The 23399-nt window shown below is 33.9% G+C and overlaps 1 protein-coding gene across 3 annotated transcripts in view; it reads right to left on the reverse strand.

Annotated features, from left to right (window-relative positions):
• Positions 1 to 23399, reverse strand: part of SOX6 (SRY-box 6) — a 499579-nt gene that overhangs the window by 232424 nt on the left and 243756 nt on the right. For all 3 annotated transcript variants that reach the window (XM_003781136.3, XM_003781135.2, XM_003781137.2), the window contains exon 4: positions 15043 to 15132. In XM_003781136.3, the coding sequence (XP_003781184.1) occupies positions 15043 to 15132 (90 nt within the window). The remainder of the gene's footprint in view (positions 1 to 15042; positions 15133 to 23399) is intronic.

The following is a 23399-nucleotide window of genomic DNA, read 5'->3' on the forward strand; positions in this document are numbered from 1 at the left end:
ATCAACTCCTAAGTGCTGAAAACAGGCTTGAGGAAAAATAATTTGTCTCAAGTTAAACTAGCTCAATTTTAGGCTCCGTTATACTCATCTTTCATTGACTTCCACAAGGAAGTTGCCTTGCAATTGGCCCAGCCTCCTTAAGGTTGCATTTTAAAAGGTAATTTTTACTCAAAATTACTAAACTTTAGAACCCTACCTTTTATAATTTCAGGCCCATTCTAATTTTATCTCGGTTAGTGCAATAGACGTTTACTACCAGAATATGAAAAGTGAAAGTATTCCTTAAATGACCTAAATTTCTCTGTAGTTTTCTTTTTCAATAGTTAAATGAAGACATTTGGATTGAAAGAGAATCACAAATAAACGGAATAATTGCATCATATTTCCTCAGTGCATTAACCATGCACTCAGTAATAATTACCAACAGTAGCTACACATTTTAAAATGTAGAGAATAATATACAACTTATGCTTATTTCAATGTCCTTATTCATAAAATCACCACTTGGATGAAAATACACACATTGGTTAGCCTGTCAATTTTTTTATATTCAGACAAATGACCTAAATACTGAGTGTGTGGGAGGTCTAGTACTATGGGTCAGTTCTTAAGGTGATATAGCTCCTCTTTAAGACTTTGGTCAAGGCTTGACTCCAGAAAATACCCAGGGCACACCCTAGCACCTAGGGTGCTAGGCACAGAGCATTTCTGGGCCTAAAAATAACGTGGAAATTAATTACTATCCCATGCTTTTTTGCCAAGAATCAACTATACATAAATATTATCACAATATATATTTTAAAACTACATACAATTATTCAAACAAAGAAGACTAAAGTGACATAGATTAATAATAGTATAAATGTTGAAAAATGCTTTTCACACTATTTTTGTGTTTACTAAAACTCTTATTGCAACTGTTTAAATAAATGTATTTTTATATATATTAAAATTTCATCTATCACAGCTAAAAACATTCTTACCAATTATGATTTCAGAAATATTACATATGTTAATGCCCCATTTTAACAAGAAAGCCTTTAAGTTAGCTACCACTATAATAAAATGCCAGAACCAAAATTATACAGAAAATCTCTTAGAGTTTTAGGTAAGAGAATTTAACCTGCACATAAACACGATGATTTAATAATCCTACAATAATACTACAAGGGCTTGGGAGGCATATAATAGGTAAAATATCTGTATTAAGATGGGAATGGAGTTGACCTGGCAAGAATTTATCAGGCCTTGTTTACCTGAAAAAAATGTTTTAATCATCAATAAATTAGAATATCATTTTTGGTTGAGCAAACATTAGGGACCTGAACTGTAAACCTGACATGTAATCCTGATTTCTTGGACTATTAGGCCATCTCTTCAATGTTATACATGTCTAATTATTTGCTATGACAATTTGTGAATCAAGAGGGAATGAAGGCTAGGTGCTGTAGTTTATGCCTGTCATGCCAGCACTGTGGAAGGCCAAGATAGGAGGATTTGTTGAATACAGGAGTTAGAGGCTAGAAACAGCTATGAGTTATGAGAGTGCCAGTGCACTCTGACCTGTGCAACAAAGTGAGACACTGTACTTCATTTTTTTTTTGGAAAAGTCTCACTCTATCACACTTGGTAGAGTGCGGTGACATCACAGCTCACAGCAACCTCGAACTCTTAGGTTTAAGTGATTCTCTTGCCTCAGCCTCCCAAGTAGCTTGGACTACAGGTGTCCGCCACAACATTCAGCTATTTTTTGTTGCAGTTGTCATTGTTGTTTAGCTGGCCTGGGCTGGGTTTGAACCTGCCACCCTCAGTGTATGTGGCTGGCGCTGTAAGCACTGAGCCTCCGGTGCCTCTTAAAAAAAAAAAAAAAAAGAAAAGGGAAGTAATCAATAGTTCCAGGCCCCTCTTGTGGTGCATAACCAAATGGTCTTGTTCCTACTCCTACTAGCTATTTACTGAGAACCTATTTTATCAGTTACTTTACAATCACTGTATTATTTTCATAATAATCCTTAAATGAGTGTATTTTTTGATTACTTTACAGGTTAAAAAATTGGGGAAAAATAGGCTAAATAAACTGATGAATTTATACCATGAAGTAAGCACACAACTTACATCTCATATTTATTACACCACCAGTGGAGTTCCAGGGGAACAAAGCAACTAATTTCTTTAGGCCAGTAACTTTACTCAGTGCCTTCATAAAATCTTTGAACTCTTAAATGTGACTAATTTGTTTTGTAGTTATTACTGACTAATTTATGGTCAAGGTACTTATATGCTAATTAAGGTTCTAGTCCAGCAGTTTCTAAAATGTAATTCAGAGAGCTCTGGGGTCCCCAAGAACTATTCAAGGTATACCTGGGTCAGTAATTTTCATAATACTACTCCTTACTTGCATGTTACAGTGATGATATTTGCACTGATGATACAAATGAAATAGTGGGTAAAACTGCTGCTCCCTTATCATAAATCAAAGGCACCAAACTATACTAACAGTCATTGTGTTCTTCATCATCACATACTTGTAATAAAACAATAAGCAAAAACTCTAGTTTCACTTTTGGAGGTCCTTGATAAAATAATGAAAAATTGTTAATTTTATTAACTAGTGGCTTTTAAACAGATATACTTCTAATAATCTGTGTGATGAGATGGAAAGCACTTCTCTTGTACACTACTTCTGCTATTGCTGGAGTTGCAAGCTGGATTTTTTTCACAGCTTTTTATTGTGGAACTGTTTTATTTGAAAGAATGAGTAAGAGACAAAATGCAATCACACAGACACTACTATTTGGCAAGTGAGCTTATCATTTCAAGAAAAACTGAGGATTTTTGATGGGTAAGGGGACAGAGCAAGATGGCCGAAACCTCCAGGGATTGTCCCTCCCCATGAACACCTAATTCAACAACTATCCACCCAAGCAAGCATCTTCAGAAGGAAAAAAATCAAGTGAAAAGTCATATTACCTGGTTTTAACATCATATGAAGAAAAGAGGCACTGAAAAGGGCAGAAAAATAAGAATCTTCCATTGCCTACCAGGGGTCCTCAAACTTTATTTAAACAGGGGCCAGTTCACTGTCCCTCAGACCTTTGGGAGGGCTAGACTGGGGCCCCAGGACAAGTCGGCTGCTAAGCAGCACCGGCATAAACACCCGGTGGGCCGGATAAATGTCCTAGGCGGGCCACATGTGGCCCGTGAGCCGTAGTTTGAGGACGCCTGGTACACAAACCCTTAACATCCCACAGCAGTACTGCACCACCTGCCTGCCCTGCAGAGAGAGAATCTGTGCACCCCAGGGGAGGGAAAGTGAAGTGATTGTGGGGCTTTGCATTGAAACTCAGGGCCACCCTGGCACAGCGGAACACAGCACAAGACAGAATTCTGCTGATGCCTGTGGAGAAAGCATTTTGACCAGCCAGGCCAGAGAGACATCCTCTCCCCCAGAAGCCCAAGTTCTGGCTAGCCTCGCCACCAACTGACAAAAAGCAGCCAGGGGCCTGAACTAAATTAATTCATAAGGCAGCTCGGCCACACAGGCTATCGTCCTTGGGCAATTTCTATAGCTGTGCTGGATTGGAGCCAGTGTACCTAGGGTGAACATGACCCAGTGAGACATTAGCAGTTATGACCAAGCCAGTGCCTATGTCACCCTATCCCAACTATAGGCAGCACAGCTCAAGGTGAGTCTTCTTCCTCTTGGGGAAAGAAAAGAGAAGATCGGAGAGTACTCTGTTTTGCAACTTGGACACCAACTTAGCCACAGTAAAATAAAGTACCTAGCAGTCTCCTGAAGGCCCTCAGTCCAGGCCTTACTTAGTTCCTGGATGGCATTTCTGGACCTAGCTGGGCCAGCAAGAAACATGCTGCCTTGAAGGGAAGGGCCCTCTTGCTAGGATCTACCACCTGTTGATTAAAGAGCTCTTGGGATTTGCACAAACACCAGACACAGCCAGGCAACAGTCACCATGGGCTTTGGGTAAGATTGGGCTGGGTTCAGGTATGACCTGCTATTGTTAGTGCCCATGTCACTCCTCTCCCAATAACAAGTAATGAAATGAAAGCAATATAAACAGCCACAAACCAAGATTTTAGGGTCCTCAATAAATGTTAACAGTATAAATGGGTTTGGTATAAATAAGTCCTGTCAAACATTTGAGAATTTCCATTCTAGTCATTCTATTAATATTTTTTTCAACTATTAAAATATGCCACGTGTTGTTGCCTACCCTAGCATTTATTGATATTCTACTCCACAGCAACCCCCAAACTACTTATTTTCTCTCAAATACTCTCAACAAAATTCAGAAGCTAAGTATCCATTTTCTTTTGCACAAATAAGAAAACTGACCCCTTTTACCCATATTGAAGACTTGTTTTTCAGGTTTTTTTTTTTTTTAACTAATCTTTTCAATTTAAAAATCAATGCATACACATGGTAAAAACAAAGTTGTACAGTACAAAATTTAAAAATCGGACTCTATCCTACATCCTCATTTCCCACTGCACACTCAGCCTCTGTTAACAGTCTATTAAATATCCTTCCAGCAATTTTCCTCGCGTATAATTTACTACACAAATTGCTACATACGTATATTCTCCTCAGTTTTTCTGTCACTCTTAATAGTTCCAGAGATGTTAATCCTCATTAAGCCAGCCATCATTCAGGTAACACAGAGAAGGCATGCTAAAAGTTTCTAATTCAGTGACCCCACTTTTTCCACCATAATGAAGAATAAGTCAGACTTAAGTTTATGTCCTAGGAGGCATGTTCATTTAACACTCACTTTTTCTCATTTCTTTATTGAGTCAAGAAAATGCTACTAAAAATGGGACTTACTTCACCACCCCAAAATGTTATATAATCAGCCCAAGTTATAGGAGAAGTTTCTTTCCATTTGCCCAAACACATTTTACTTCCAGAGTCCTATTCCAATGTTACCCTATCATCTCTCCACTATGAGTCATACTCCAATCTGTAGGTGGGTTTTAATCTATGGCTGTTAATGTCTATTTTTGATTCTGGGTTTGTACACGAATACTGAAGTAAGAAATTGTTTGTATTCAAAGGCTACTACAACTGCTTTCATAGAGAAAGGTTTTCCCATCAGCCTTAATCTAAGACATACCATTTAAGCTCCAGTATGTTTTTACTAATTCTACACCGGAGGAGTACAGATGTCCTGCTAGCTACCATTTCCTGGTAAGCAATCTGAATGGCTTCCAGGAAATTGCTAATGACCTTCATTTTACTTAAAATCTAGGCTGCAATTAGTAATAGTTTTTCTTCTCCATGCTAGTTATAATGTTTATTTTCATCATAGCAATCAGGAAGAAAAAAGTGAATGTCTTGTTTTTGTATTATATTAAAATGTATTCTTTTTTATTTCTATGTCACCAAATAAACTAATACATATTTAATGTAATCATAATTGTATAAGAATACATTGAATCTTTTTATTTGTAACCAATTTTGCATTTCAGGCTGCACCTATTGCTAAAATTAGCCTTTTACAAATGAAATAAATACGAATATTTATCACTAGTGACTATTTTCACCTATAAGAACATTCAGTAACTGAAACTTTTGGAACTAGATATGTTTTTAAAGTTTCACATTTTTAATTATAATAATTAACTCTAAACAAAAAGTTTCAGATTCTCGTGCAATTAATTTAAAATATGATTATGTGGTCAATGTAAAAATAACAAAGACCAATTTTAGTCAGGGATGTATTTATAACCAGAACCTGTTATTAAACTTCAGTATTTTTTTTATGTAAACATTGATTTCACTAATTAGATTCAACTGATCTTTTTCCCAACATATCGATTTCTTTTAATCTCAACAGTTAACAATGATTCTAATGTATCATAATACTTTAGACCTTAATCATATAGTAGGAATTCTTGCCAGTAGCTTTTGTTTGAGTTTTAATTAAGAAGACCTTGTGTCTCTAACCCCAAGTGGGGGGAGGTTTTAATTGCTTGTATGTATATCACACAGACTTCAAAAGAAGTAAAAGATGTTTATAACGGAGAGTACAAAGGAGAGCTTTGAAATGTCTACATTCATGCAAAGTGGTATAATTAAAAAACTATGGGTGTTGTGCGTTATAATGCACATATATTTATGGAACTGGCTTCTGTGTGCATTTGTTGTTAGCAAAAGGAGTCCATGGGTTCTGCAATAATTACTCACCATTGATTACAAGACAATCAAAAGACTATGTGAAATAAGCTAAACATGTTATTTGGGGGGAATATTAAGTTTCCACCTTAGTAATTTACTATGTGAGCAGTAACTTTTCTTTTCTGGGTATTAGGCTCCCTATGTGGAAGATAAAAATTTAGACTGCATAATGTATAAAGTACCTCTAGCTCTAATTTTTGAGAATTTATGATCCTAGATATTACCCTGAAATTTTATAATTATACAGATATATATAAATATTGAAAACCATGCTGCTACATCATTTTATAAAAACAGAAACATGAAAAAGTATTTGTGTTTTCAATCTTTTTCACAAGCCATTCTCTAGAACTTTGTCTTAGATATAGCAAATTAAAGTTTTTGAAATATATAAAATGTGAACATTGATAGACTATCATTTGACCCCTTTTTTTCTTAATCATACAGCAAAAATAACTAGGTATGTGAACTTTGTTAATTTTATTGGAATTGAAAAGTGGCAGATATACATCACTACTCATTTCTTGCTCCCCAGATAAAGAAACTACTGTAAATTAATAGGTGAGAATTAAAGAAAAACTCAATTATAAATGAATACGCAAAGTTTATAGCCATAGCTCTTCTAAAAACACCCTAAGTCCGTCTATGAGTACCACAACAGAAAACAGTAATAACTGGGAATTACCGTTTCTAAAAACAGAGTATTCCATAGAAAGGGCAATGTATAGAATAAGTTATCAGAGTACTTGGAGGTAGCTTAGGCTCTTGCTCTAACAATGAACAAACTAGGAGAGAGAACTGGCGTTTAAGGTAGTAACCTGGGAATGCTGTTTATCCATTCTGACCCTTTGGTGATAACAGCTCTACTTAAGTTACTTCAAGAATAACTTACACTTTTTCATCTTCAAAGATCTATCATGCACTGAAAAAAAAAATGACTTTTGTGTTGCTATGCTTTCCTCTGAAGATTTATGTTTGCAATCAAAACTAAAAATGAAACCAGGCCCTCAGTAGTGCTTAGTAGCAGTGTTACAATAAATTCATAATTTTGATTCAGTATTTGCACCAACCCTAATCACAACATGATTGTACTATTTGACATAACACAGTCCCTAATTTTCCTTCCCTTAGAAACAACCCTAACAAAGTGACAATGAATAAAGTCTTTAACAGTGAACTATGGCAATAGTATTTAGGCTCTAGAACAAGACCTCTCAGACATATTAGCTGAGTAATAATAATAAGTAACAATTTTTCTTTTTTTTTTTTTTGAGACAGAGCCTCAAGCTGTCCCCCTGGGTAGACTGCTGTAGCATCACAGCTCACAGCAACCTCCAACTCCTGGGCTCAAGAGAGTCTCCTGCCTCAGCCTCCCAAGTAGCTGGGACCACAGACGCCCACCACAATGCCCAGCTATTTTGTGGTTGCAGTCGTCATTGTTATTTGGCAGTCCATGGGCTGGATTCAAACCCACCACCTTAGGTGTATGTGGCTAGAGCCTTAGCCACTTGAGCCACAGGCACCAAGCCAAGTAACAATTTTTCAGTGGTGGCTTTGAAACATACTGGGAATCATTTGCAAAATTTTCCATTTAAAAATATTTGCTTTTCACTTTTTTCTTATCAGAAAGAGACTGTCATTTCTCTAAGCTGCAGAATAATACACCTAAAGCATGTCTACCTTGATCCCTAAATGTAAACATTGAAATAATTAATCATAAATGGCCAAAAACCCCCCACTATTTTCCTTATTTTGTTTCCATCATGTAATTATTTTTTTGTCTCTCTTATCATCTGTGTGTTTGACAAACATGAGCACATTTGTGCTAACTCAAACAACCAACATTACTGTTTCCCTGGCACACTGCCCAGGGAGGCGCCTTCACACCAAGGAGGAGATGCCATCCACAAAATAGAAGGACATGCAACCAGACCAAAGCAAACGTCTAAACATTTTATGCTGTACTTCACTATGTTCTTACTAATGAAGTTCTTTTGCAATACTTGTTATAATGTTAACCTGGTTTGAACCCTGTTTTCACACTACTACTATTACTTTTTGAAAATTGCAGCATCTTAGCCTCAATTAATACCACTATTAGAAAGGAGACTACATGTGAAAAAATGGTCGGGGTTGGGGTGGGATTTTCTTTTAAAGACTATCAAGAATGGTGGTTAACAGAGGTGGGGAGAGGGAGAAATAGAGATCAAAAGGTACAAAGATGAAGTTATGTAGGAAAAGTCTATAGATCTAATATACACTATGAGGATTACGTGAGTATATCCAGTGTATTGTATACTGGAAATTTGGTAAGGTGCTCTTATTCCTCACACAAAAAAAGTAACTATGCAAGATGATGGATATGCTAATTTGTTTGACTACAGCATCATTTCCCTAATGATATAGACAATTTAAAAAGAACATAAGACAAGACTCAGACACAGACCCATTGGAAATTCTATGATTTAGTTATCTGCCAAACTTCAGCAATATTCCAACTTCTATCAATGGGTTTTAGAAATACTGCTGTAACGCATTTAGATAGAAGAATTTTACAAGAAATCACTGTTGTTTAAAGGAAAAGGTAATGATAAAATTATTAATTTATTCTTTCTTAATTATGTAGGAATATTAAGCTCCCTTGGTTGCAGACCATTTTTCTTTTTTTTTTTTTTTTTTTGAGATAGAGCCTCAAGCTGTCCCCCTGGGTAGAGTGCCATGGCATTATAGCTCACAGCAACCTCCAACTCCTGGACTCAAGCGAGTCTCCTGCCTCCGCCTCCCAAGTAGCTGGGACCACACGCGCCCGCCACAACGCCCGGCTATTTTTTGGTTGCAGCCATCATTGTTGTTTGGCGGGTCTGGGCTGGGGATTTGAACCCGCCACCTTAGGTGTACGTGGCTGGCGCCTTAGCCGGTTGAGCTATAGGCGCCAAGCCTCAGACCATTTTTCAATACTGCTCTTATCCATTCCACTGCCCACACTTTCCTCTCCTTCTAGCACCTGCCCATCATATAGAACTTTCCAACGATAGTGATGAAGGCTGTGTTCCTCTCTTCCCCAGTTTCATTATAATCCATGACCAAGATGGAATGTTAAGAATGATATACATATAGATAAGTTAGAAAATAATAAAAGTGTTGAACATTTACAAAGTAATGACTGAGAATTCAAACAGCACAAAATTATGAAATTCAAAAAGCTATTTCCATAAGTATTTTCATGGCCAAAAGTATATTTATAATTAAATATTTTTAATTGAAGTATTAAACTTAGGAAATTAGAAGGTATCAAAAACATACAAAAGAAAAACCATAAGGAAAACAAGGAAGGGAGAGACAAAATCTAAAGCAACAGAATTGACAAATAAATCCAAAAATTGAACCCTTTGGGGAGGTAGGGCAATAAATAGAAAAACTACTAGAAGTAAAACTGAAAAAAATATACAAAATTAAAAATGGAATATGTAACAGCAAATAAATAGAAGACCTAGGAAATATTAATATCAAATCAATACTAACATATTTGCAAATCTTGTGAAAATATAATTTCTAGGATATTGGAAATATTTTCCTATAAAATAATTACAAAAAATATTTTATGGGGCGGCGCCTGTGGCTCAATGAGTATGACACCACCCCCATATACCAAGAGTGGCAGGTTCAAACCCAGCCCCAACCAAACTGCAACAAAACATAGCCAGGCATTGTGGTGGGCACCTGTAGTCCCAGCAACTTGGGAGGCTGAGGCAAGAGAATCGCCTAAGCCCAGGAGTTGGAGGTTGCTGTGAGCTGTGATGCCATGGCACTCTACCAAGGGCAATAAAGTGAGACTCTGTCTCAAAAAAAAAAAAAAAAAAATATATATATATATATATATCTCCTATATATAATGACAAAACTGACTTAAAAAGAACTAGAAAATGCTAAAAAAAATATATCTCCAAAGAAAACTCTAGATCTAGATAAGCATTTCACATGTTATCTATTCAATATTTTACACTGCCTAGAAAAGGAAGAAAAATTTTTTAATTCAACTATGAAATCTGGCACTAAAAAATTAGGAAAAACAGTACAAATGAAGAAAAATAGAAACTAACCTCTTAATTATAGATGCAAAAATAGCAACTGTAATGTGAGCAAATAAAATTATGCAGTACATTAAAACAAGACTAGACCATGACTAATCAAGGTTTATTTCGTCAATTCACTTTTAAAACAAACCCGATAAGGCATGCTGCAAAATAAAATGTAAATTCTCATAGAAACTTTTTTAATAGACTATTTTTAAATGATAAATAATATCTTAAATCAATAACCAATAGAATATTTAATGTGAAAAATTAAAAACAATCCTACAAATTAAAAACTAGGCCAAAATATCAGCTATTACCTCTACTGCTTAATATTATTCTTGATATTCTGGACAATGTATTGGGGGGTTGGGAAAAAGACACAGAACTACGAAAGAAGAGGAAAAAAACATTATCAGGTAAAATATGACTAGACTTAGTAAGTTTGATAAGGAGAGAAGCTACAAAATAAACTAGGATAATAAATTAGCAAAATTCACCACCATCCTAAATGCAGTAACAAAAAGAAAATAGACTATCTCATTCATAAGAGTAAGCAAAAACGTCAAATATTATGAGGAAAAGGTCACAGGAAATGTACAGAATTTGTATTTTCAAAAACGGAACATTAAAGGACATGAACTAATTGAAAATTATTTTTAATGGAGATAGTTAATACTATAATAATGTTAGTTCACTGTTAAGTTTTATATAACAGTGATAGAACCTTTTAAAAAATCATCTTGGGATTTTAATTGAATAACTTGATAAAATAAATCTAACACAAACTTTAGAGAAGTAAGAAAATAACTTAAAGAAAAAATACGAATGTGGTCTTGCAACTCTTATTTTTGAAATATACTTTGAAATTACAGTGATTAATATAACATAGTACTAATAAAAAATTAGAGAGAAAAACCAATGGAACAGAACCAAAATCTGAGAAATAGTTTCCAAATACGCAATCAGAGTGTAATAAAAGATGCTATTTCATGTCAAAGGAGATAAGATGGATTACTTAATAAATAGCACAGATACTCAGTTAACTGCTTGAGAAAAAAATTAAGCTATATCTCTAGCTGACATTATACATCAAAATATATTTAAGAGAAGTTAAAGAGTTAAAGGTATAAAAATACAGCCAACTAATTGGAAAAAAATGTTAACAGAATATTATTTAACCTCAGGATAAAAAAGCCTTTCTAAACCAAGTCCCAACAGAAATAAGCATTTAAAACGGAATGGAAAGACTGACAAACCACAAAATAAAGCAAATGACAAAATGCAATATATATGGCAAATGAAGTTTAATACTACTAAAATATTCACAAGCTGTTAGTCAACAGAACTGAACAAGTCCTATAAAAGAAAACAGGCAACCAGGATAAACATGCAGTTTGCAAAGGAAGAGACATTTAATAGCAAATACTTTTTTTTTTTTTTGAGACAGAGTCTCACTATGTCGCTCTTGGTAGAGTGCCATGGCACCACAACTCACAGCAACCTCAAACTCTAGGGCTCATGTGATTCTCTTGCCACAGCCTCCCATGTAACTGGGACTACAGGCCACCACAATGCCAGCTATTTTTTGTTGTAGTTGTCATTGTTGTTTAGCAGGCCTGGGCCAGGTTTGAACCAGCCAGCCCAGGTGTATATGGCCGGTGCCCCAACCACTGAGTACAGGCACCAAGCCAACAGCAAATAAATTTATGTATCATTCTTACTAATAATCAAAGAAATTAAAATTAAATCAGCAACGATATGTTGTTTTATACCTAATAAAACTGGTAAGAAATTTTTGAAGTACTAATATTTGTTATTGAGAGAGAGAGAATAAGCACTTGTAGATACTGCTGGTAAAATTACAAAACCATACTCTTCCTGAAGGATAACTACAAAATAAATCCAAAGCCTTTTTTAAAAGAACATATTCTTGGACCCAGGAATTTCATCTTTAAGAATATGTCCTAAGGAAAGCACCGCCAATAAGGTGAAAAGTCTTAATAAGAGCTTACCCATGCTCAAGGTGCTCTTTATACTGAGGAACAATAACAACTTGAAAGTTGAATAAGAGGCTCAGTTAAATTATGAAAACCTCACTTTATGAAACATTTTCTGTCAACATAAATAATATTTTAGGAAATGACCTACTCACAAGGAAATCCATACTATATCATTAAGTGGAGAAAACAGATTACAAAAACATAGTTAAAGCAATGATCCTGATTTTATGGAAAAAATTTAACATATGTAGATAAGTTGAAATTGAAAGTCTATATAATAAGAACGCAGGTAGAATTAGAGAATAGTGTATTTTCTTTTGTGTGTTTTTTCTATGTTTTTTACAAATAAATGTTTATCAAATTTATAATCTGAAAAAATAAGAACTATTAAAAACATACAATGAAGAATAAACATAAATTAAATACTGGTAACCCACAATACTGTGGGTTCCTTAAAGATGTAATTTAGATCATTTTAAAATTTCAGAAAAATGAAAAGTAATTTAGGTAGGTAATAATTGACCTGGTATCCACCAGAAAAAAAAAATGTATGTTGAATTTTGGTAGTGGTTGTATCAAACTATTTAAATCAGGGGTATCCAACCTTTTTTTTTTCTCTGCTGTACATTGGAAAAATAGGAGTTGTCTTGGGTCACACAATAAATAAATATACAAACACTAATGAAAGCTGACTAGCAAAAAAAAAAAAAAAAAAGTCCCTGCATACTTTTCCTGATATCCAACATCACAGATAAGCAAAAAAAGTCCTTACAAAATTAGGACTTGGGCCTGCATCCACAGGTTGGACACCCCTAATTTAAATACCATTTTAACTAAATCTTTTGCTTTTAAATTAACATGTTAATGCTATATTTTCTCTACAATGCACGTGGCAATAAAATATTGGGATGTAAGGAGAGACAATTCAGAATAAATCAAAATACATATAGTAAGAATCTTATATCTTATGCTCATAAAACTCAGGATAACACATAAATGACAATTCACATATCATAAAGAATCCAGGGGAAAAAGCAAAATAATTTGATAAGCTTAATTTTACATATGATTTGCTTTTCAGATTTAAACATTTTAAGTATCTAAGACTAGTACTTTTTTTGGATTTAAAATTTATAATTTGAATTAAATATAAAGAAAGATGGAAAGTAGGGGGCTAATATCCTGAAAGATGAAAACTTGATGTTGAATCATAACATAATAAAATGTTAGCTTTCACATTACTAACAGAAAGAAAGACCCCCAACATTCATGCTGGCAAAAGCTTGCCTTTGCATAAACCATTTCTGTTCTCACTGTTACAAAACCAATGACTTTGGAAAGGAAAAAAACAAAATGACGTGCAAAGTAGCAAATCCCATGTTATTGCAGCTGGATAGAGAATATGTCACTAATGACTCTCTACGCATCAGTTATAAGTTGAGTTTCTTTTTTTTCCAAAATAGCAAATGGCCTTTATGAGTATAAAACAGAAACAGGGAAACTCAAAATAATATCCAATTTCCATTTGATTTTGACGCTGTCTTAGTTAATAGAATGAGTTATCATTTATTAAGAAAGGATGACCTCCTTTTCTCTTCATTTGAGTTGAACATAACACACCTTACCTCTAGACAATTTTCTATAATAAATTCAAAATACCTTTTATATCAGATAATTATTATCAAATATTCATCTTAACTGAGATATTATCCACAACCAATGGGAAGGTTTACCTAAAGTTGTTCAATAAATTCATAAAACTAATGCTATTAAGTTCCCAAATTATTAGTGCCTATCATAGTGATGACTGTCTGTAAGGGATGACTAGTAGAATTAATGAATGATCATGGATTCAACTTATGATGCAAAAGAAACTAGTAAAACAGTCCGTTAACCATAAATGAATCAATGAGAGTTTGGTTAGGGAATAAGTATAGCTCTTCACTGACAGGCTAACTTAATACTAGAATGGACTGAGATTGTCCACTTCTTAACATGTTAAAAAATAATAACAACAGTCATATATATTCAAAAATAAAGATTCTCACCCTCATCTGAGTCAGAAATCAAGAAATGCTAAATCCCATGAAATCTGTTTTGAGATTATCAACATATGACCCCCTTAGCGTATTAATAATGGCAAGTACTACAACTTAACACTCATGAATACCTTGAATGCTAGATACTTTTCAAAGAGCTTTACATGTATTATATTAACTTTCTTCATGAGCCTGTGAAATAAGTACTATTACTACCCTCATTTTAGAAATGAGGAATATAAAACATAGGAAAGTTCAGTGGCTTGTGCAAAGATCCTTGCAGAGTTAAGATTCAAACCAAGGTCAGAATCCACCCACAAATCATTATATACAACAAATTCTATAAACTCCTTCAGAAGGGATGCAATTAATTTAGATTTATAAATCAAGCTATTATGATTTTAAAAGAAAGAAGTAGGATTATCTTTTGATTTAATCTGCTCATGGTTTGACATAACTTTTTTTCTTTTTCATACTTCTTTGTTAAGCAAATAAATGAGCCAGTATATTTTCTAAGTTATATATTTGTATACTAATACAAAAAGAGGCAAAAATTTCATCCTGTCAACACTACAAAGAATGGAAGTTCAGGGAAACACTAGACATTTATCTTCTCATATATAATCACATGTTAGAGGCAAGAATTTAGTGTTATGGTACAGATCAGCAAATATACTGTTACATAAAACAATATCTGTTCATTGATATGTTTGATATTTTTTATATTGTACCTTTAATTTCTCCAAGAAGTTCACTGGTATTTAATCTTTCCATTTTTTCCTTCCAATCTTTTGAAAGTAGCTTTTCCATGCATGAGGAATCTGTTAAATTACAAAAGTGAGCATTAAAAATATATGTATATTACAAATTCAGAAGGTCATTTTATTAAGAAAATCTCTATTTAAAAATGCACAAAGCTATTTTTCTTGCTTTTTTTTTAACTCTAGGATATAGACAATTACATTTCTCTAATATAAAATACCACAACTAGGTTTATTTTTAACAGAAGATCATTTAAACTACTGTCCAGGGAAATAAAGATAAATTCTCAATAATCTTATTTTAGTATTGTCATTCTAGTAATATTCAATTGGCATTTGTCATTTCTTAGACTATAGGACAGAAAAGGAGGTTCCTCGGTGAGCTTAATTTGAGATATTCCTTTTAACCTAGGTGACTTTTTTAAAGTCCAAAGAAAATTTATGTGCTATGCCAGGAACAATGACGGATCTTCAAGGGAGAAGAGGCCAATCAATCTCTAACCACTTAGTCCTTAAAAAAAGAAACCTGCCTTCTGTAAAATATCCATTTAGGACAAAATGAGAAGAAAATAAACTTAAGATGTTCTCTGTCCCCTGGCAATGAAAACTGCTAAAAGTTGTATATCAAAAAGCAGAGCATGTCTTTATTAAAGAAAATAGCTATTTAAATAACTATTTATTATTTGCCCTACTGCATTTCTAAATAACATTCTAGATTATACACAGTGATTACACTTGTTTTTACAATGATTCATAGAAAGAATTCAAACTTTTAAGTTGTCCTAATAACTGTCAAAAATTTTTCAGTGAGTTATTTTTCTCTCTATGCAGATGGGTTTGCAACTAGTGCTACTGCTTACAACTATTTACTTGTACCTTTTAAACCTCAATCTTAACAAATAGCTCATGTTTCCAAAAGAGAATGCAGATTTAAATACTAAATCCTTAGTGCAAAGCATACTCCTATTAAACTTTAACAACATTCCAGTGTCAGAGTTCTGATAACTTTCTTTTAAAATTATATTTTAAATAGTTACTCCAATTCCAAATGCCTTTCTCTCTCATATCAGTACTTCTCTTTCAAGCATTTTCCCTTTCATATATTCTCCAGCTTCTAAATCCTCCTTGAATTTTTCAGAATGACAGCAAGGTCAAGATGGATCTCAAGGGCTTTAGAAGCTAGATAAGCTTCAGAAAAAGACAGTGAGCCCTGGTTCAGAGATGAGAAGACCACTGCATGGTTAGAAAGTATTGGTGAAAACAATTAACGTTTATCCATGACACAATCAATCAATCAAGATATGGATGGAATCCAGACCCGTGTGTTGTGGAGACCTTTGGCTGATGAAGAACAACCGTACTAGCTGCTATCAGAGAAGCCAAAGTTCTTTCTGAAAAGAAGGCAGCTTCATTTTATTAAGTGAAATATTGCTGCCCCTTCTCTTATTCTTCCCTCCTCCTTTCCTTTCTTCCTGCCTTCCTTTTTTCTTTCTTCCATTCTTTCCTATTATTTTTTTAAGTGATCTACTACTGTGCTTCAAAAATTGGATTCTGCCTGACCTGGAATTCCAATGATATCCACTTGCATATACAAATATTCAGATTGAATTTAATTGCCCAAACGATATATTTTGTTTGATACCTGTTTTGTTTTTATGCTAAAGTCATAAAAAAAGATAATATTAACTTTAGGACTTAAGAAGCAAATCTTCAAAGCCATGTCTGTCAGAGATTACTTTTTCTCAAATCAGGTTTGAATTTCTGAGAGACTGATGCAACATTATATACTAGATAAGAATAACTAAGAAGTCTTGAACTCCATATCCTTCCCAATTTTGTTACATCTTTTAACACTTTTATCCATGTTATATCATTGTACTTAACTTATTATCGATACAAATGCAAAAACACAACTGGTTTAATTTAATTTGAGTTGAGAGCAAATACTAGTATTATAGCCAAGAGAAAAGCCCAACTTATTCGTAATGATCACAAATTCAGAGCAAGCCCATATACTATGAGTAAATAAACACTAGATATAAAACAGGCTAAAATACATTGCTCATTTCTATAAATAGTGCTGAAATCTTTTAGAGCTCCAAGAAAAAAATGCTGAAACTTCATGGAAGAAAAACAGAATTATACAGACAACAGGAATACATACTTCAAACATAAATCAAACTATGTTAACAGAACTTTACATAAAAGTTACTCATTAACAAAATGGTTAATAACTTCAAAGCATTTCACATTCCTATTAGAAATTAATCCTTACTATAATGCTGAATTAATCTAGCAATATGTGTTCCCATTTCAACAGAAGAAACCAGAAGAAAAAATAAAGCAACCTTTGCATGCTTACACTTAAAGTCATGAAAGTATTTAATAATAATCTCTGATTGCCTTTATCTTAGGACAATAAAAGTCACTACATACAACCTTATCAATTTTTAATCTCAATGCTAGAGAGATTCCAGGAAGACTCAAAACTGTGAGAAAAATCTCTCGAAAAAGTCTCTGCTTTCTCTCCTAATTACCTAACTGCTAAACCTCTAAGGGTACAAGTAAGATTAGTGAAAAAGAACAGAAGTATATTGTTACAAAGTTCTGTACAAGCAGAGAACACTATTGGCACTATGGAAAGTTTTCTAGCTTGACATGAGCATACATGTAATAGATACAAAGTTACAAATGAAAATTTGTATTTTCAAATTTTTCACTCAAAAGCATATCCAGGTAAGGACACAAATTAAAAGCAAAAATTCACACACACACCCTTGCTATATCCTTCAACTACATTAATAGGAAACTAGTTTTACAGAGGTAATTTTGATAAAGTCAAACTTCATCTTATTCTGATCCAGCACAAATGCAAAAACCAAAGAAGCAAAAATAAAGGCCAGTTTGCATTACATACATGGAAAAAGTAAGAACATGCTGAGCAGCTTTAACACGGTAGTCATTTGGGACTCCAAAAGGGAAAAAAAAGGAATGAACTTCCTCAAGATATTTGGGAAGGGGGAGAGGGAGGGGAGGGAAGGGGAAAGGATGGGTGGAGGGAGAGTGATTGGTGGGACCACACCTATGATCCATCTTACAAGGGTACGTGTGAATCTTTCTAAATGTAGAATATAAATGTCTTAACACAATAACTAAGAAATTGCCATGAAGGCTATGTTAACCAGTTTGGTGAAAATATTTCAAATTGTATATAAAATTAATCTATTAAGTGTAGAGTATAAATGTCTTAACACAATAATTAAGTAAATGAGATGAGGTATATATTAACCAGTGTGATGTGTTACTAATTCTATATGAAATCAGCACATTGAATCCCATAAATGCATTAATGTATACATGATCTATGTGTATATTATTTAATAAAAAAATCAAACTCTTAAAAAAAATTGTATATAAAACCAGCACACTGTACCCCATGATTGCATTCATGTACACAGCTATGATTTAATAAAAATAAATAAATAAATAAAATCTCAGATGTTACAAACAATTAAAAAGTAATTAATAAATATGTTTTACATAATTAATTTTAAAACAATTAAAACCATTGTAGTTACAAGGGTACCACCATTGTCAAAATAGTAAAACAATATGCAGTAAATTTTGCTATCTGAGTTTGACTATTTAAAGTTTTGTGTACTCAAGAAAAAAATTCAATTTAATTCAAGTTGGGGGGGAGGGAGGGAGGGTAGCAGAGCAAGGAGGGGAGGAAGGGTGATCAATGCGCTCCCAACTAATGGGCACAATGTAAGGGTATATGGCACATCTCCTGGGTGTGGGACACAACTACAACAGGGACCTTACCTAACAAACACAAACATTGTAACCTAATTGTTTGTATCCTCATATTAATCTGAAATTAAAAAATTGTCAACAGAAAAAAAAAGGTGAGTGTATTTGAGCTGTCTTCAACTGAAAATGGAAAAGGAACCAAATGACTTTTGAAAATTGAGACAAGTCTACGGCCATACCACCCTGAATGCACCCAATCTCGTCTGAAAATTGAGACAAAGAATCACAACATTATAGCATAATAAATGTCACAATAATATGTAAATATTTTAAAATGAATGTAAATCATAAAGCTAATGTAGTAAAGAGGAAAATGCATAATTAATTCCTGTCCTGAAATAATTTCTTTCGTTAACCAATATTTATTTAATGAACTAAAGGACCTTATATTTATCTTGTTTAATGTTTATAATAATGCAATTAAAACATTACTATCAAAAATCAATAGCTAGATTTCGGTTCTCTATATTTTAAGCAAGGATATGCAGGAATGTCCAACCTTTTAGTTTCTCTGCCCCACGTTGGAAGAAAAAGAGTTATCTTAGGCCACACATTAAATACTCAAACACTAACAAAAGCTGATGAGCAAAAAAAAAAAAAAATCCATGCATAATTTTCGCGGTACCTGCCAGAACAGATAAGTAAAAAAGTCCTCGTATATCTGCATGTGCCCTGCAGGCTAGGTGGTGGACCCCTATAAATTGTGACTTCACGATAATTAAACAAATAGTTTTTGAATTTTTTCTTTTCTTTTGCAAATGTAAGTCTTTTTCTTTCAAGAACTTCCTCCAAAAGAATAAAGAAATCATAAATTTCAAATGCAATAAATTTTCTATGTATCCAAGAACAATTCAGAACTCTTTTATTTTTTAAATACCCTGCATACTTTCTGCACCATAAGTTCCTAGGTTTCAAGTAAGTAAAAAATGCTTTATGGAGACTCAGTAATATTTTTGCCTACTAATAATTTCTTGATGTAAGAGAAATGCCAAGTGAGATTCTGTGAGGTATTTATTTCCTAATCTATAAGATACTTTAGGAACAATATTAATTACCCCTCGTTAGACAAAGCAATAGCAGTATTAACTGCTATTCTATACATAACAAAGGTCTTTCACATGAATCAGGGAGAGTAAATAAGTCATCATTAAAATAAAAGCAGGAGAAAAAGGAAAAAACGAAAAAAACATTTATTATACTTTAAAACAGTTTACTTGTACCTAAACATTTGTTATTCTTTTTACTTCAAAGTGATATTTAAACTTAGAAATGCTGAAGTATTAGAAACATGACATAAAAATATCTTTAAAATATCAGTGCAGAAAAACAATGACTATTAACCCAGTATGCAGGTTTCCTATAGTTTTATTAAGTCTTTCAAGAAAATATTAATAGTAAGGCAATTCCTTGTACTTTTACCATAGGAATCATACGTTTCAAATGCAATAAATTTTCTATATATCCAAGAACAATGATAGCTTATCATGAGTGTCCGTAATGTTGCTTTACAACTAAATCCAACAATATATGCCTATACACCCCACTAATTATTTATCCCACATTTTTCATTAGGAAACAGAGATGCACATGTCAGTTACTGTACATTTTTCCACAGTGGCAAGTGCTCCACAATACAGTAGGATAAAATTGGAGCGTGGAGAGCTTGAAGAGCACTCTTAAATTTTAATTAAAACCCTCCAAGCTCACTAAAAATAATTAGACACTAAAATGTGCCAGTTTTATTTTGAAGTCACTATAACGTACAAAGCACACTCCCTGACGACTGTTTGTACTCTCCTCTCTGTCTTCCTTTCTCTCCCTCTCCCTCCTTCTCCTTCTCTCTCTCTCACTTTCAAATGAAACAACTGATTTTCCAAATACGAACAGGGGGTATAAATAGAGGCTGTTTTCAGGCCTACTCTTCATGCTGGAGGAGACTGACAGAAAAGACAGCAGAGTGGGTTTTTCTGACTGCACCAAATAAATCTATATAGAATAACTCCCCTAACCAAGAGTACGAATCACTAACAAACTAGATAAAATTTTGTATGCAAGTAACACCATGGAATTGTATCACTGATCTTTTTGATCCAAAAATCAAACCTTTAACCTCTTAAATGTTTTTGCTATCTTAAAATATCTCATACAATGCTATATTCCATCCTATTTTTAGCCAAGCAGCAAGAGAAAGCATGCCTTTCCCATACAGCAGGGCAATGATATAAACATCAACACAGATGCTCTGCCAGGAAGAGCTGGACTTCTCAAGCACTTGATCATTAAGGAATGCACCAACTGTTTTGGATAATCTCGTGCCAGCTCCCCTTTTGCTCCACACTCCCCTCTGGGAGTGGCCAATCTTGTCCTGGTCCTAATTTTTCATTTTACTCCTCCATAACCGCCCCCCCATCTCCAAAAAGATGAGAAATGGCATTTATCCCGAGCATTGAAAAAGCAGGCTCACTTCCCCAAACAGACCAAAACTTTAAAACAATTAACCCTCCCCTCTTCTTTCAGATAAATTACTAAGTATAAAATGCAATCTGTTTCCTTTGTTTATTCAATATGAACAATTTGTAAATGACTCAAGGATAAAATTCAGAAAATGTTGTGCTAAATTAGAACCATTATAAACATGCTAATGACTCAATGCTCCAGTAAAACATGCATGATCGGTGTGAAAAAATAGATTTAGTTCCTGTGAAATTCTGTTGTGCTGCCTTAAAATGATTTGGTCATTAAATCAGATACATTCCTTCCAGGAAAAATGTTAATTCCACAACCATTTTACTAGATAATATACTGTGTGTGTGTGTGAGAGAGAGAGAGAGAGAGAGAGAGAAAGAGAGAGAGAGAACAGAAATGTCATTAGAACTGTTAGATGCAAGATTTTGGCATGTTCAAAGGGAAAGAAAAGCCCACATTTGAAATCCGCCAGAAATACACTTACAGACATCACCATATTTGGTTCCATATTCTCTCTCCACACTATTTTTATCTACCAAAGCCTTTGATAATTTTTCATAGACATTCCTTAAAACTGGTACTTAACATACATTCATGGAAGTCATGTTCAATATGGGCAGGTAAGAGGTATCTCTACCTGCTTTCCAACACTGCCTAGCTTCTAAAATGGGGATTATTCAAAACCAAATCTTATCACATTTCCTTCAAATCATAATTGCTAAAAACTGAGAAACATACAGCAGGTGATTCAGAAACTTCCAGCCTACTGCTGGAGCTAGAAGAGACTTCAATGATCATTAAGACCAAGATTCTCATTTCAGAAATGAAGAAACAGAGCCATGATGAAGTTACCAGTCTTGAGAAGGTCAAAAGGTTGTAACAGAGCCCTGACTACAGTTAGTGCTTGTTTAACTGATATGACTATTTAAATCGTTATTTGAACATGAGTTTTATAGTCTCTACAATGTATTATAGCAAACAGTAATGGAAAATGAATAATTTTAGACTTACTATTAATTTCTTCAGATATGAAATAAAATACTCATTCTTCAGAGAGGGGTGCTAAAAATTCAAGATATTGCAATGAAAGGCAATGGTAGTCAATAGCCAATTCTCCTATACATATTCAATGATGCTGGTCTCTTCCTGATCCTCCATATTTCTTTTTCCATACTGCTTTACATCCTTTGAATTAAAAGGTTTCCTTTTGTGAATATCATCCACTAATAAATCAGGAAGATGTTGTTTAAAAATACTATTGAATGAGAAAGATAATTCCTTCTAAAATGGGCTTCATTTTCACCTATAGGAAGCAAGTGTACACATGCAGCTTAAAGCCTTAGTTTCCCACTGTATATTACTGCCTATGAGGCCTTCAAATATGCTACAATTTTAAGGGAATAAAAATGTCTCACTGGGGGTGGTGCCTGTGGCTCAAAGGAGTAGGGCACCGGCCCCATATGCTAGAGGTGGTGGGTTCGAACCCAGCCCGGGCCAAAAATTGCAAAAAAAAAAAAAAAAAGTCTAACTGGAAATTATACCTAAACCCTAAACATATTGCTAAAATATCATTACACATTTTCTACACCCTATTTTTTGATCCTGCTGTTTGGCTTCCATAGTTGTTTATTTTTATTTATTTTATTTTATTTATTTACCTTTTAGATATGAAGTCCTTCCATTTTGCCCAGGCTGGTCTCAAAGTCCTGAGCTCAAGTGATAGTCCTGCAGCCTCCCAAGTAGCTGGAACTACAGGTAGATGCCACCACACAGTATTTTTATTCTTTAAAATACATATTTAATTGATTTTTTTTAAACCATATTGGATTGTAGAAACAATTTTTGTGTGTGTAGTGGGTTGTACATTCCTTCTTTTGGTTTCTTTGGGAAAGTATTTCTGAATGCCAATATTGTCTTAATGGAGTAGTCAATCACAGTTTTCTATTGCCTGCTTCTATTCCTCCTCTTAGATCCCTAAACAGGAATTTGACCCAGTCAGAAATCTCTGCTGGAACTATTGGGAGAGCTCTCTTAGCCCCAGACTGGAT

Source organism: Otolemur garnettii, unplaced genomic scaffold (genome assembly GCF_000181295.1).
Source record: "Otolemur garnettii isolate 467f Iridium unplaced genomic scaffold, OtoGar3 scaffold00001, whole genome shotgun sequence".
Classification (NCBI taxonomy): domain Eukaryota; kingdom Metazoa; phylum Chordata; class Mammalia; order Primates; family Galagidae; genus Otolemur; species Otolemur garnettii.